This window comes from Salmo trutta, chromosome 21 (genome assembly GCF_901001165.1).
Source record: "Salmo trutta chromosome 21, fSalTru1.1, whole genome shotgun sequence".
Lineage (NCBI taxonomy): Eukaryota > Metazoa > Chordata > Actinopteri > Salmoniformes > Salmonidae > Salmo > Salmo trutta.
Genome location: NC_042977.1, coordinates 31,556,107 through 31,571,506, shown reverse-complemented (window position 1 = coordinate 31,571,506; position 15,400 = coordinate 31,556,107). Strand labels below are relative to the sequence as shown.

General features: G+C 41.4%; 1 protein-coding gene across 3 annotated transcripts in view; it reads right to left on the bottom strand.

The window, feature by feature from the left end:
• Positions 1-1,706: 1,706 nt before the first annotated feature.
• The window catches only part of LOC115157167 (dystrobrevin alpha), a 34,782-nt gene continuing 21,088 nt past the window's right edge, over positions 1,707-15,400 (bottom strand). For 2 of the 3 annotated variants that reach the window (XM_029705180.1, XM_029705179.1), the window contains exons 14-21: positions 13,882-13,978; positions 13,159-13,179; positions 4,555-4,714; positions 4,355-4,444; positions 4,160-4,259; positions 3,916-4,045; positions 3,762-3,800; positions 1,707-3,587 (exon numbers count right to left, since the gene is read on the bottom strand). In XM_029705180.1, the coding sequence (XP_029561040.1) occupies positions 3,783-3,800; positions 3,916-4,045; positions 4,160-4,259; positions 4,355-4,444; positions 4,555-4,714; positions 13,159-13,179; positions 13,882-13,978 (616 nt within the window). In that variant the 3' untranslated portion in view covers positions 1,707-3,587; positions 3,762-3,782. The remainder of the gene's footprint in view (positions 3,588-3,761; positions 3,801-3,915; positions 4,046-4,159; positions 4,260-4,354; positions 4,445-4,554; positions 4,715-13,158; positions 13,180-13,881; positions 13,979-15,400) is intronic. The other variant, XM_029705181.1, reaches the window with a different exon arrangement.

Genomic DNA, 15,400 nt, shown 5'->3' with positions numbered 1-15,400 from the left:
TGACTGGGGACAAGAACTGTGACATGTTTTTCTCTCCTGAGCAGGGCGCCTCTGTTGAAAGGAGTGATAACTGGACTGGTATTAAGTTTTGAGGAGGGTTTGGTGAAGTTGAAGATAAAGTTGAAGATTCCCGGTGTCTGTGACGACCACCGTTTGGTGCAACACAGACCCGGTGGAGAGCGTGGTGAAACAGAGAAGACAATGCCTGTACAACTGAATTTTGATGTAGAGTTTTTATCAGATAAAGTCAAGTTAGGATGTGCGAGTTATCCCGTGAGAGCTTTTGTTCCAAACCCATTACGGTGTTTTAGATGTCAAGCTTATGGTGCTGGCAACAGTCTGTAGGAGGGAGATTTCTAGATGTGAGAAGTGTGCAGGAGGACATGAGGCAAAGGAATTTGTAGTATCGGTGGAAAAAGTTGTGTGTGTAAACTGTAGGGTTACGCATGGTGTTGGAGATCAGAGGTGTCCGGTGAGACAAAAAATGTTGAGGTTACCAGGATCAAAGTAGTGCAGAAGGTGTCGTATGCTGAGGCAGTGATGAGAGTAGTAGAGGAAAATGGGTCCAGGGTGAGAGATCCTAAGAGGATCCCCTGTGAGTAGGCAGAGGTCAATAGAGAGTGATAGGAATAAAATATGCTTCAGTAAGGTTCGTATTTTTGGCGTTCATGGCCATGGTTGTCAACTGTACAGCAGGAATGGAAAGTAAATCACAGAGGATAGATGTTGTGATGGCAGCTGCGGAGAAGTACTTGGGTGTATGAGATTTTACTGCAGAAGAGTTACAAGGTGTTTTGAACGATAGTGTCCCGTCCTCCCAGGCTGTTGGCCTGATGTAGGATCAGATAGAGCCAAAGTAGTGGAATAGTGATGAGATTTTAATGGGTGTAGGGTTAGTTGGTAGGGCAACTTTTTCACAAAGTGTAATGAATTCATTCTCCAGAATAGTAGGCTGATATACAGCCAAGAAAGTAGGCGGAGTGACGCACCGCCTGCTTTCGGACCGCCATAATACCAAAGAAGATACTTGTTGAACAGCAGGGGGCACTCAAGTCCTACGTAGAGGGAGGAAGACAGAACAATGGAGTGGCCTGTCAAGCAAGAGCAGGAGAGCAGAAACAGAGGACAGAGCAGGCAAAGCAATGAAACGATGGTGTCAGTTTCATAAATAAGTTAGGAGCAAGAAAGCATGAAATGTCATTAGCATTTAAGATTACCTTGGCTGAAATGCTTCGGCAAAGGCCTTTTCTTTGGCCCAAGGGGTTATTTGACATACTTTCAGACGTTCAGTACCCAGCTGCTGCGTGCAATTGTTCTACTGATTTCAATTCTTAGGGAATCATGTCAACTTGAAGGCTACTTCTGAATTCGACAGAGACCCTATCTTATTGACAGTAGCCAAGGGATACACCTACAGTCTGTGTGAGGTTATACACAAGTAGTGATCTTATCTAGCAATGGTTGTCTGCTCTTTTGTTCTAACTGGGAGGGTGTGTGATGAATTAAATGCAGTGAGCTGGGTGCATTGAACTAGTGACAGATAATAAATTGTGGGGCAGTAAAGCAAACCTATGGGAATTCATAGTGCTATCCTGGAATCCAAACTGATATTCTCAGTTTCATCATTGCTTCAAACAGATATCAGTTTGGATTCCAGGCTATGCAGGTGCCTTTTATAAGTGATGGATAAAAAGAAGAGAAAGAGCTCATAGGCAACAACATTATCATGTTGTGTCAAATCTTTATTATGCATCATCACCACCATGCAAAATCACTTATACGAATTAGCTTGGAAATCATACTAGATATATTTCACACATTTATTGGCTTGCACCACATATTTTAAAGTGACTGGGTAACATTTACACACAATGAGCTTGGTTACCAAGTGTGTGACTGTGAGTGTCTTTGAGTGTATGTTTGTGAGAGATTTGTGTGTGAGTGAGTATAAGAACGCTAATAATTTGGTCAGAACATTTAAATGACAATGCAACTTCAAAATCTCTGGTAAAACAGAAGATATTGATTCTGAAACATGGTAAACAAACAATGTCCTCTGTTCTTGCAAGTGTAAACCTTAGAATCTGGAGTGTTATGAACAATGTTGTCCATTATATGTACTGTACTGTCCATTCTATCTACTATGCACTGTCTACGTACTGTACTCCCTACTCCAATTTCATTTATGTCGTCACATCTTCAAATCTCAAGCAGCTATAATAAAATAAACTCAACTATAACTCTTAATCAATGTATAGCTATTAGGTAACAAAATCCTTCAGTAGACAATATCACTTTCCAGCATTAGATGTATCATAGGTTCAGCTTCTTTGTCTTATACTGTCTCATTCTCTTAGTATCACCTAACGGCTTAATACTCCAGGTGGAATTAAATAAAATTTGCAATGTGGCAAACACAACATGCAGAAGGCAAATAACATTGTTCCTCGGCTGCAAAGTTGTCTTACGTAATACAGTACTATTAACTACTAGGCAATACTTGTGGGTGAAATAAACAAATTGATTTTGACAGTGAATGTAAATTTATCAGTGGCTGGAACAATGTTAGCTACAGTACATGCTGCATTGAAGGTCTGACTGTACCCCATCCAAAGGTGAGCTAGACTAACCAGCTAAGGCAAATAAAATAAACTATCTGACAAGCCACTCTTTCAATAGGTCAATCAAAAAGCTAAAAGGTCAAACAACAAATACAAAAGCGATACAACACCTGTATCATTCGACTGGTGGGCCAACCAGGTCATAGCGTCAGACATACTGTAGCTACCCTCTGGGTTATACAGTTGTGCCTCAGTTTACACATATACCAAGTTTACTATTTGGTTTAAAAAGCAATCTCACCAGCAATACACCTACAGCAGGGGTATCAAACATACGACCCGCAGGTCAGAGGGCGTCCAATCTGGCCCGTGGGTGGTTTGAGTAAAAATACACTTTAAAATGAAAAAAAAAGGACTAAAATCTAATCAAAACTGTGTAGAAATGATATTGGACCTATACTCATACAGTTTCTTGACAGTCCAGCTCGCTAAACAGTCAGAGATCATAGACAATTCCCAAAATGATGGATCGAGGACAATTTTTTGCAAATTTTGAGAGCAAGGAAATATTTTAAACAATTCAGTGCGACACTCCGGACCTCGTTGAAGACCGAATGCGGCCTCAGGGAAAAATTAACTACAGCATATACTTGCACAATTCTTCAACAACTCATACCCAAAAATAATATGATTAAATATCAAATAATTGTCAACAAAGCTATTCGATTTTATGGCACCGGTGGTATAATAGACAGCTGCTTTGTTTAATAATCCCTCCATATCGGTTCACAGTATTCACTTAAAAATGCTGTTGGTTTAAAAAATAGATCTTTACATAATATAACTATGTATTCTATTGTTGGATTTAGCAGTGTAATAACTTTGATCCTTCCTCCTTGTCACTTCTTTTTTAGCTTGACTTGCATGCATGTGGACCATCATCTCTTCACAGCCTTCTCTATATGCCTTCTCTTCTCATCCATCTTCCAGTGTTTTTCTACTTTTGTGGCTTTTCATATTGCTTACCTGTTGAGAGGACAGGGAGTTAAATACTCTGCCCATTTGTACTGGAATATAGCGTAGTGAGAAAAAATATATTCCAGGCAGTGAATCAAATAGACACAGAAGATGAATAGTTATTTTTGCGCAGTGAACATCAAATGGTAAGAACATGTAAAATAAATAAATGTGTCTTCTTACCAGGAGACTTGTTAAACAAGGTCATTGCTGCAAAGTCACCTGTACCGCACCAAGAAAACAACCAAAATGAAGAGAGAAGAATTCAAGGAATTTGTAAGGAATGTGTTTTGAAATGCACTTATTTTCCATAATAATAACTCAAACCATAGGTCACCATATGGGTTTTCTCTTGCTCCCGTCTGTGTTTTAGTTGTTCCCCCATCTTCAGCTCATCCTCCAGCACCTGAACCAAGTCATTCTCATAGCACTCCTCCTCAACTCCACCAGGGTTCCTGCCACCAACACTATGGAGGTAAATCCAACATTACCATACTGCAATCTTCTATATATGATTTGGAACTTTTATAGAGATTCATACAGCATATCTACACACTGTGCATACTACATACTGTAGTTACCGTGGTTTAGTGCTCATCTGTGCTAGAAGATCGGAAGTGGGAGAGGAGACCAGTTCATCTGTCTGAGAGTCGATGTTGCTCCCTGATTGACTTCCAGCCTCTGGAGAAGACAAAACACACACAGCTTTAAAATGCTCGGAGGATATGAAAGGTATATTTTCAAAAGTCAGAGACACAGTGAGACCATAGTATTACCTGAATTGAGCTCTTTAACCAATGAAGACATGGTGTTGGTGATGGAGTCAGCAGCAACAAGGAGGTCATTTCTCAAGTTCCTTCTGGGGCCTGGAGATAGAACAGAGGCTGGTACATAAGCCTACACACACTGTGGCATTCCAGAACCTGAGGAGGCTACTGCACTCCTAACTGTAAAGGTGTGTGAGTGTGTGTATTACCCTGAGCGAAGGCCTCCTGCACGTCCCCTCCCACACCCATGAGTGAGTCCTGAGGGGTGTGAGTGGGTGTGGTGCCGGCAGATTCTGACTGGGTTGGCATGGGGATGGGCCGACTGACTGTGTGGCTGGGAGACGAGCGGGGGGAGCCAGGTCCCTGAGTCTGAAACAGGAAACAGGAAGCATGGGTTTAGTGTGACTCTAGGTGTCACTTCCTGTCACTGTGTCAGTAGTAGCAGTAACAACCAGTGCAGTAACAACCAGCGATCATCCACAATGATCTATCTAATGTTTGTGGAGCTATTTCTATACTGAATGACTCAGTTATTAGGATTCTCATTAGCTACAGCAGCTACTCTTCCTGGGCTACAAATACATGACGAAGTACAGAACAGTAATAGACAAGAACAACATAAGATATTACATTAAATATAAAATAAGGGGCCTCCCGAGTGGTGCAGTGGTCTAAGGCACTACATCGCAGTGTTGTGAGTCCTATAGGGCGGCGCAGAATTGGCCCAGTGTCGTCCAGGTTAGAGGAGGGTTTGGTGGGGGGGCTTTACTTGGCTCATCGTACTCTAGCGACTCCTTGTGGCAGGCCGGGCTACTGCGAGCTGACAGCGGTCATCGGTTGAACGGTGTTTCCTCCGACACATTGGTGCAGCTGGCTTCTGGGTTAAGCGAGCGGGTGTTAAGAAGCGCGGCTTGGCGGGTCATGTTTTGGAGGGCGCATGACTCGACCTTCGACTCTCCCAAGCCCGTTGGAGAGTTGCAGCGATGAGACAAGATCATAATTTGACCCCCCCCCAAAAAATATGAGTTATATATAGGAAAGACAACAAGAGACAACAAACATGCTATCATATATATTAATATTATTATATACAGTACAGTTAAATTAGATCTTTAGAAAGAGGCCAGGCGCTATAGTACAATATGTTTTGTATCTGTTTTTTAAAGATAAACATCTGGTGGCAGAATATTACATGATGACATGGCTCTATATAAAACTAAATCTGTTTTTGGTTTGGTTTGGGTACCGTGAAGAAACCCATAGTGGCATGTCTGGTGGGGTATGTATGTCTGTTCAAAGTGTATGCAAATAGATTATTTAAGTGGTTAGCCATTTTCAACACACAAATGATTCTTAAAAAGACTAGAAGTGAGGTCGTCAATTTCTCCTCAACCATGAAAGACTATCATGCATGTTGTTGATGTTAGTTCAGTGTGTGCAGTTAAGGGCAAGGCGTGTTGCTTTGTTTTGAACCAGCTGCAGCTTTGCTAGGTCTTTCTTTGCTGCACCTGACCATATTACCGGACAGTAATCAAGATCGGACAAGATCAAAGCCTGAACAACTAGTACAGTTGATCTTTGTGTCAAAATCTCAAAACATCTTTTAATAACAGACATACCTCTACCATCTTCACAATAACTTTGTCAATATGACTTGATCCTGATAACTGACCATCCAATGGTACTCCTAGGTGTTCAGCTGCTTTGAACCAAATACAATGCTTTTGGTTTTAGATGTATGTAAGACCAGTTTATTGTTAATTACCCATTCTGACACTGACTATAACTCCTAAGAGTCTCATTGAGCTCACTGGCTGTCGGTGCTGATGTGTAGAGTGTGCAATCATCAGCATATATAGTAATTTTGGCTTCTTGTAAGACAAGTGGCAAATCATTTGTAAAAATAGAGTAGAGTAACGGCCCAAGGCAACTGCCCTGAGGGATACCACACTGTACATATCTGATGTTCGAGAAGCTTCCATTGAAGAATACTCTCAGAGTTCTATTGGATAAGTAATTCTCCAACCATGTGATGGCAGGTGATGTAAAGCCATAACAAGTGAGTTTTTTCAATAAGAAATTATGATCAATAACATCAAAGGCTGCACTGAAATCTTACACTACAGCTCCAACTATAATGTTATTATCAGAGTCAGTGCAGTACAAGTTGAGTGCACTTCCTTATATGCATGCTGAAAGTCAGTAGTTAACTTAAAAAAAACACAATTCTCTCCATCAGTTTACTAAGAACAGGCAGCAAACTGATTGGGCGGCTGTAAGAGACAGCAAAGTGCGCTTTACTATTTTTAGGCAGTGGAATTACTTAAGCTTCCTTCCACGCCTGTGGGCACACACTCCTTTAGGCTTTGGCAAAAGCTTTACTATTTTTAGGCAGTGGAATTACTTTAGCTTCCTTCCACGCCTGTGGGCACACACTCCGTTAGGCAAAAGAAAGGGGTGGTAATACAGTCTGCTACCATTCTCAATATTTTCCCATTTAGATTATTTATACCTGGTGGCTTATCATTATTGATGGATAACAACCGTTTTTCCACCTCTTTCACACAAACTTGACCAAATTCAAAACAGCAATCATTATTAGATCTTCAATACACAAATATGATGGCTCACTGTTCAATATTGTCATTTCACTTCTCAGTTTGTCCACTTTACCGGTGAAATAGAAACTGAAATGATTGTCTATATCAAAAAGTTTTGTGATAAATGACCCATCAACTTCAACAAACGATTATTTGGCCTTTCTGCCCATAACGTCATGTTTTTTATTTTTATCATTTATTTTGTTTTGGTAAAATATACAGTACCAGTCAAAAGTTTGAACACACCTACTGATTTAAGGGTTTTTCTTTATTTTTTACTATTTTCTACATGGTAGAATGATAGTGAATAAATAAAAACTATGAAATAACACATTTAGACTCATGTCGTAACCAAAAAAGTGTAAAACAAATTACATTTTAGATTCTTCAAAGTAGCCACCCTTTGCCTTGATGACAGCTTTGCACACTCTTGACATTCTCTCAACCAGCTTCACCTGGAATGCTGGGATGGGATGGCATATTGCTTCAGAATGCTGTGGTAGCCATGCTGGTAAAATATGCCTTGAATTCTAAATAATTGACATACAATCTCACCAGCAAAGCACCCCCACACCATCACACCTCCTGCTCCATGCTTCACGGTGGGAACCACACATGCGGAGATCATCCATTGACCTACTCTGCGTTTCACAAAGACACGGCGGTTGGAACCAAAAATCTCAAATTTGGACTCATCAGACCAAAAGACAGATTTCCACCGGTCTAATGTCCATTGCTCGTGTTTCTTGGCCCAAGCAAATCTCTTCTTATTATTGGTGTCCTTTAGTAGTGGTTTCTTTGCAGCAATTCAACCATAAAGGCCTGATTCACACAGTCTCCTCTGAACAGTTGATGTTGAGATGTGTCTGTTACTTGAACTATGTGAAGCATTTATTTGGCCTACAATTTCTGAGGCTAGTAACTCTAATGAACTTATCCTCTGCAGCAGAGGTAACTCTGGGTCTTCCTTTCCTGTGGCGGTCCTCATGAGAGCCAGTTTCATCATAGCGCTGCAATGGTTTTTGCGACTGCACTTTCAAAGTTCTTGAAATGTTCCGCATTGACTGACCTTCATGTCTTAAAGTAAATGACTGACTGTCATTTCCTTTTGCTTATTTGAGCTGTTCATGTGGCCTTGGTCTTTTGCAAAATAGGACTATCTTCTGTATACCACCCCTACCTTGTCACAACACAACTGATTGGCTCAAACACATTAAGAAGGAAATTCCACAAATTAATTTTTAAGAAGCACACTTGTTAATTGAAATGCATTCCAGGTGACTACCTCATGAAGCTGGTTGAGAGAATGCCAAAAGTGTGCAAAGCTGCCATCAAGTCAAAGGGTGGCGCCCTGACCTGAGAGAGACGGTTTATTTCTCTATTTTGTTAGGACAGGGTGTGGGGTGGGCATTCTATGTTTTATATTTCTATGTTTTGGCCAGGCATGGTTTCCAATCAGAGGCAGCTGCCTATCGTTGTCTCTGATTGGGAACCATACTTAGGCAGCCCTTTTTCCCTCCTTGAGTTGTGGGATGTTATTTTTGTACTGCTCGGTAAGCCTGCAAGACGTGACGGTCGTTTACCATTGTTTTTTATTTTGTTTAAGTGTTCTGAGTAACAATACATATCAAGATGAACACTTACCACGCTGCACCTTGGTCTACTCCTTTGGACAACCGTTACAAATCTAAAATATATTTTGATTTGTTTAACACTTTTTTGGTTACTACATGATTCAATATGTGTTATTTCATAGTTTTCATGTCTTCACTATTATTCTACAATGTAGAAAATAGTAAAAATAAAGAAAAACTTTTTTTTTACCCCTTTTCTCCCCAATTTCGTGGTATCCAATTGGTAGTGACAGTCTTGTCCCATGGCTGCAACTCCCGTACGGACTCGGGAGAGGCAAAGGTCGAGAGCCGTGCGTCCTCTGAAACACAACCCAGCCAAGCTGCACTGCTTCTAGACACACTGCTCGCTTAACCCGAAAGCCAGCTGCAGCAATGTGACGGAGGAAACACTGTACACCTGGCGACCGTACACGTCAGCATGCATTGTACCCAGCCCACCACAGGAGTCGCTAGTGCACGATGGGACAAGAACATCCCTGCTGGCCAAACCCTCCCCTAACCTGGACGACGCTGGGCCAATTGTGCGCCGACCCATGGGTCTCCCTGGCACGGCCGGCTGCGACAGAGCCTGGACTCGAACCAGGATCTCTAGTGGCACAGCTAGCACTGCGATGCAGTGCCTTTGACCACTGCGTCACTTGGGAGGTCCGTGTCCAAACTTTTGACTGGTACTGTATATACAGTTGAAGTCGGAAGTTTACATATACTTAGGTTGGAGTCATTAAAACTCATTTTTCAACCACTCCACAAATTTCTTGTTAACAAACTATAGTTTTGGTAAGTCGGTTAGGACACCTACATTGTGTATTACACAAGTCATTTTACGAACAATTGTTTACAGACAGATTATTTCACTAAATCACAATTCCAGTGGGTCAAAAGCGTACATTCACTAAGTTGACTGTGCCTTTAAACAGCTTGGAAAATTCCATAAAATGATGTCATGGCTCTAGAAGCTTCTGATAGGCTAATTGACATCATTTGAGTCAATTGGAGGTGTACCTGTGCATGTATTTCAATGCCTACCTTCAAACTCAGTGCCTCTTTGCTTGACATCATGGGAAAATCAAAAGAAATAAACCAAGACCTCAGGAAAAAAATTGTAGACCTCTACAAGTCTGATTCATCCTTGGGAGCAATTTCAAAACACCAGAAGGTACCACGTTCATCTGTACAAACAATAGTACGCAAGTATAAACCCCATGGGACCACGCAGCCGTCATACCGCTCAGGAAGGAGACGTGTTCTGTCTCCTAAATGAACGTACTTTGGTGCGAAAAGTGCAAATCAGTCCCAGAATAACAGCAAAGGACCTTGTGAAGATGATGGAGGAAACAGGTACAAAAGTATCTGTATCCACAGTAAAACAAGTCATATATCGTCATAACCTGAAAGGCCGCTCAGCAAGGAAGAAGCCACTGCTTCAAAACCGCCATAAAAAAAGCCACATTATGGTTTGCAACTGCACATGGGGACAAATATTGTACTTTTTGTAGGAATATCCTCTGATCTGATGAAACAAAAATAGAACTGTTTGGCCATAATGACCATCAATATGTTTGGAGGAAAAAGGGGGAGGCATCAATAGATGGCATCATGAGGTAGGAACATTATGTGGACATATTGAAGCAACATCTCAAGACATCAGGAAGTTAAAGCTTAGTCGCAAATGGGTCTTCCAAATGGAAAATGACCCCAAGCATACTTCCAAAGTTGTGGCAAAATGGCTTAAGGACAACAAAGTCAAGGTATTGGAGTAGCCATCACAAAGCCCTGACCTCAATCGTATAGAAAATATGTGGGCAGAACTGAAAAAGTGTGTGCGAGCAAGGAAGCCTACAAACCTGACTCAGTTACACCAGCTCTGTCAGGAGGAATGGGCCAAAATTCACCCAACTTATTGTGGGAAGCTTGTGGAAGGCTACCCAAAACGTTTGACCCAAGTTAAACAATTTAAAGGCAATGCTACCAAATACTAATTGAATGTATGTAAACTTCTGACCCACTGGGAATGCGATGAAAGAAAAAAAAGCTGAAAGAAATCATTCTCTCTACTATTATTCTGACATTTCACACTCTTAAAATAAAGTGGTGATCCTGACTGACAGGACATTTTTACTAAGATTAAATGTCAGGAATTGTGAAAAACTCAGTTTAAATGTATTTGGCTAAGGTGTATGTAAACTTCCGACTTCAACTGTATATATTTAGTCACAACATTTCTCAATTGACAGTATATCAACCAATCAGCTGAGCAGCGACTTGTTTGCCACCTTTTTTGCATCATTTCTTTGAACCATAACATTTTCAATTCACCATCTTTCCAGAGGGCTCTAACAGTTCTCATAGTTAGTTTCTTAACAGTTGCATGTTTGTCAACAATTGGCAAGAACAATATAACAAATACTGCAAGTGCTGTATCTGGATTCTCTTCCTTATACACATCAGACCAACATACCAACATACACTACTGTTCAAAAGTTTGGGGTCATTTAGAAATGTCCTTGTTTTTGAAAGAAAAGCAAATTTTTTGGCCATTAAAATAACATCAAATTGATCTGACATACAGTGTAGACATTGTTAATGTTGTAAATGACTATTGTAGCCGGAAACGGCAGATTTTTTAATGGAATATCTACATAGGCGTACAGAAGCCCATTATCAGCAACCATCATTCCTGTGATCCAATGGCACGCTGTGTTAGTTAATCCAAGTTTATAATTTTAAAAGGCTAATTGATCATTAGAAAACCCTTTTGCAATTATGTTAGCACCGCTGAAAAACCTTCTTAGACTAGTTGAGTATCTGGAGCATCAGCATTTGTGGGTTCGATTACAGGCTCAAAATGGCCAGAAACAAAGACCTTTCTTCTGAAACTTGTCAGTCTTTTCTTGTTCTGAGAAATGAAGGCAATTCCATGTGAGAAATTGGCAAGAAACTGAAGATCTCGTACAATGCTGTGTACTACTCCCTTCACAGAACAGCGCAAACTGGCCCTAACCAGAATAGAAAGATTGGGAGGCCCCGGTGCACAACTGAGCAAGAGGACAAGTATATTAGAGTGCCTAGATTGAGAAACAGACGCCTCACAAGTCTTCAACTGGCAGCTTCATTAAATAGTACCCGCAAAACACCAGTCTCAATGTCAATAGTGAAGAGGCGACTCCGGGATGCTGACCTTCTAGGCAGAGTTCCTCCTGAGAAAACATTTTGTATGATCTCTTATGAATAACTTTAGGCCTTTCCTTGTTATTGCCACAATGTTATGGTCACTACAGCCAATGGGAACTGATATTGCTTTGGACCAAATCTCTGCAGCATTGGTGAAGATATATTCAATGCAAGTGGATGTCACAGATCCACCACTATTGGACAACACTCTAGTTGGTAGAGTGATAACCTGGGTTATGTTACAGTCATTACTCACAGTAAGAAGCTTCCTCTTGAGAGGACAACTAGATGATTACCAGTCAATGTTCAGGTCACCAATAAAATACATTTCTCTGATAGCATCAGGGTCCTTATCTAACATCACACACATATTCTCCAGATACTGACAGTTTGCATTTGGTGACCTATAGCAGCACCTTAAAAGAAGAGGCTTCAGATGAGGCAGGTGAACCTGCAACCACAACACTTCTACTTCACTTGTCATGAGATCCTCTCTGAGCTCCCCCGTAGACATTCCTGTCTTTTCTATAGATGTTATATCCTTGTATTCCTACTGCTGTATCAAAGGTGTGTTCTAAGCGAGTCTCAGAAATTTCTAATATATTCATATTATCTAAGATTAGCAAATTACTAATATCATGAACTTTGTTACTAAGGTTACATATATTTATAAGAGCTAACTTTAACCCTTTCCTGGGTATCTTATGTAAAACTCATAATGATAATAGGTTGTATTTTTAATTATTCTATTTCTGATAATAAGAAAGAAGTAATTCATGGATTTTTTTGCAGATTATGTTCAGCAGATGCCTTGTCTGGTTTAGCTCGGCTGCAGCAGGGTGCTCTATTCTTTGTGTCGCTTCTGCATAGCTGTCTTGCTGGACTGTTGGTCTCTTCTGATTGGGGTGTTGTCCTGTTAGCATGGGGGGGTAGTTGGAATTCATGAAGTTATGAACATCCATAGGTCTGTATGGGGAACGTAAAGTAGGGATTGTAGTTTTGGTCAGGAAAAGCTCATGGCCCTACTCCTCATCACCGCGTGAAACCTCCAAGAGTTGTGTCAGTAATAGCATCATTCCCATATTGTTAATTATAATGTTATAAGACCCAGTAATGGAGCAAAAATTGCTAAAGTTCAGGCCAGTAGAGTTTTCTGCTGAAAACACATCCATGGTTGGTGAGCAACAAACATTGAGCACGTGCCATAATGCATTTTAGGCCCATTTAGCAGCACTTTACATTAAGTCAATATTATTTAAATATCTAACATGCTGTTAGTTCATCTGACTGACGCATTTTCAGTTCCCATGAGAACTGATAAAATATTGTCAGCAAAACCACAAACATCACATTCAGAAGTTTCTTTGTAAGAAGCATTAGTTATTTTAGGTTTCACAGACAAACTTACAGCTTGCTTCCTTTCCTCCTCCTGTTGAGAAAAACGTTATTCATGTACTGTCCCAAAAGCACACAATAGTATAATCAATCAATGAAGACAATTTCTTTCATATGTAAAAACTTATTGGGATTTTCTCCCATATAGTAGGCTTTAGCAAGTCTGATGCTAGCATAGTTATGCTAGGTAGGGCTGACTGGATTAGCATTGATCCCTTCATTGGAGTAATTAGATTGATAGCCTTACCACTTAATTCAGTACAGTAAGCAGTTTATGTGAAGCTTCTTAAACCCCTTTCCCCATTGACTGTTGTTGTGTCTGACTCTGACTGAATTGTATCCTATATATCCATTATGTGAGTTATGTTGTTTGTATGTTGCCAGTGGTCATAACCTATGATCAAAACACTGTTCTTAGTAGAATGACCAGTAGAAGGTCTGGAAAAGGTTATATCTCAAACATTTTAACATGAAGAAACTGGGGAACACAAACACCTTTTTTTTGTAAAGAGACGTTTGGATTATGGTAAGAAGATGAGAAAGGAAGACTTGTCAAACAAGAGCAACTCAGGATTTACTGAAGATATGGAAACTTCCTTATGATGAAGCCCCAGTGAGATTTGAAGAAGTGCTCTCTCTAGTGGTGGGATAATGAAAAGTGTGTTGGATTTTCTACCCGTCTCATTAGCAGGCCTACATTACAGTAGAAATGAAACTGTATGGCTTTCTCACGCACCTTCAGCAGCAGCATCAGCTGCTCCAGCTGTACCATGAGTTCCCTGCGACTCTCCTGCAGAGCAGACATCCTCTGCTCCAGCTCATCTTTGCGTTGCCTGGTAGAGGAAAAACAACCATAATAAACTCAGCAAAAAAATAAACGTCCCTTTTTCAGGACCCTGTCTTTCAAAGATAAATCGTAAAAAACTAAAATAACTTCACAGATCTTCATTGTAAAGGGTTTAAACACCGTTTCCCATGCTTGTTCAATGAACCATAAACAATTCATGAACATGCACCTGTGGAACGGTCGTTAAGACACTAACAGCTTACAGACGGTAGGCAATTAATGTCACAGTTATGGAAACTTAGGACACTAAAGAGGCCTTTCCACTGACTCTCAAAAACACCCAAAGAAAGATACCCAGGGTCCCTGCTCATCTGCGTGAACGTGCCTTAGGCATGCTGCAAGGAGGCATGAGGACTGCAGATGTGGCCAGGGCAATAAATTGCAATGTCTGTACTGTGAGACGCCTAAGACAGCGCTACAGGGAGACAAGACGGACAGCTGATCGTCCTCGCAGTGGCAGAGCACGTGTAACAACACCTGCACAGGATCGGTACATCCGAACACCTGTGGGACAGGTACAGGATGGCAACAACAACTGCCCGAGTTACACCAGGAACGCACAATCCCTCCATCAGTGTTCAGACTGTCTACAAGACTGTCAGACTGTCAGACTGTCTACAGGCTGAGAGAGGCTGGACTGAGGGCTTGTAGGCCAGTTGTAAGGCAGGTCCTCACCAGAAACAACGTCGCCTATGGGCACAAACCCACCGTTGCTGGACCAGACAGGACTGGCAAAAGGTGGTCTTCACTGACGACTCGCGGTTTTGTCTCACCAGGGGTGATGGTCGGATTTGCGTTTATTGTCGAAGGAATGAGCGTTACACCGAGGCCTGTACTCTGGAGTGGGATCGATTTGGAGGTGGAGGGTCAGTCATGGTCTGGGGCGGTGTTTCATAGCATCATCGGACTGAGCTTGTTGTCATTGCAGGCAATCTCAACGCTGTGCGTTACAGGGAAGACATCCTCCTCCCTCATGTGGTACCCTGGTGGCATGACAATGCCATACTGCTTGTTCTGTGCGTGATTTCCTGCAAGACAGGAATGTCAGTGTTCTGCCATGGCCAGTGAAGAGCCCGGATCTCAATCCCATTGAGCACATCTGGGACCTGTTAGATCAGAGGGTGAGGGCTAGGGCCATTCCCCCAGAAATGTCCGGGAACTTGCAGATGCCTCGGTGGAAGAGTGGGGTAACATCTCACAGCATGAACTGGCAAATCTGGTGCAGTCCATGAGGAGGAGATGCACTGCAGTACTTAATGTAGCTAGTGGCCACACCAGATACTGACTGTTACTTTTGATTTTGACCCTCCCTTTGTTCAGGGACACATTATTCCATTTCTGTTAGTCACATGTCTGTGGAACTTGTTCAGTTTATGTCTCAGTTGTTGAATCTTGTTATGTTCATACA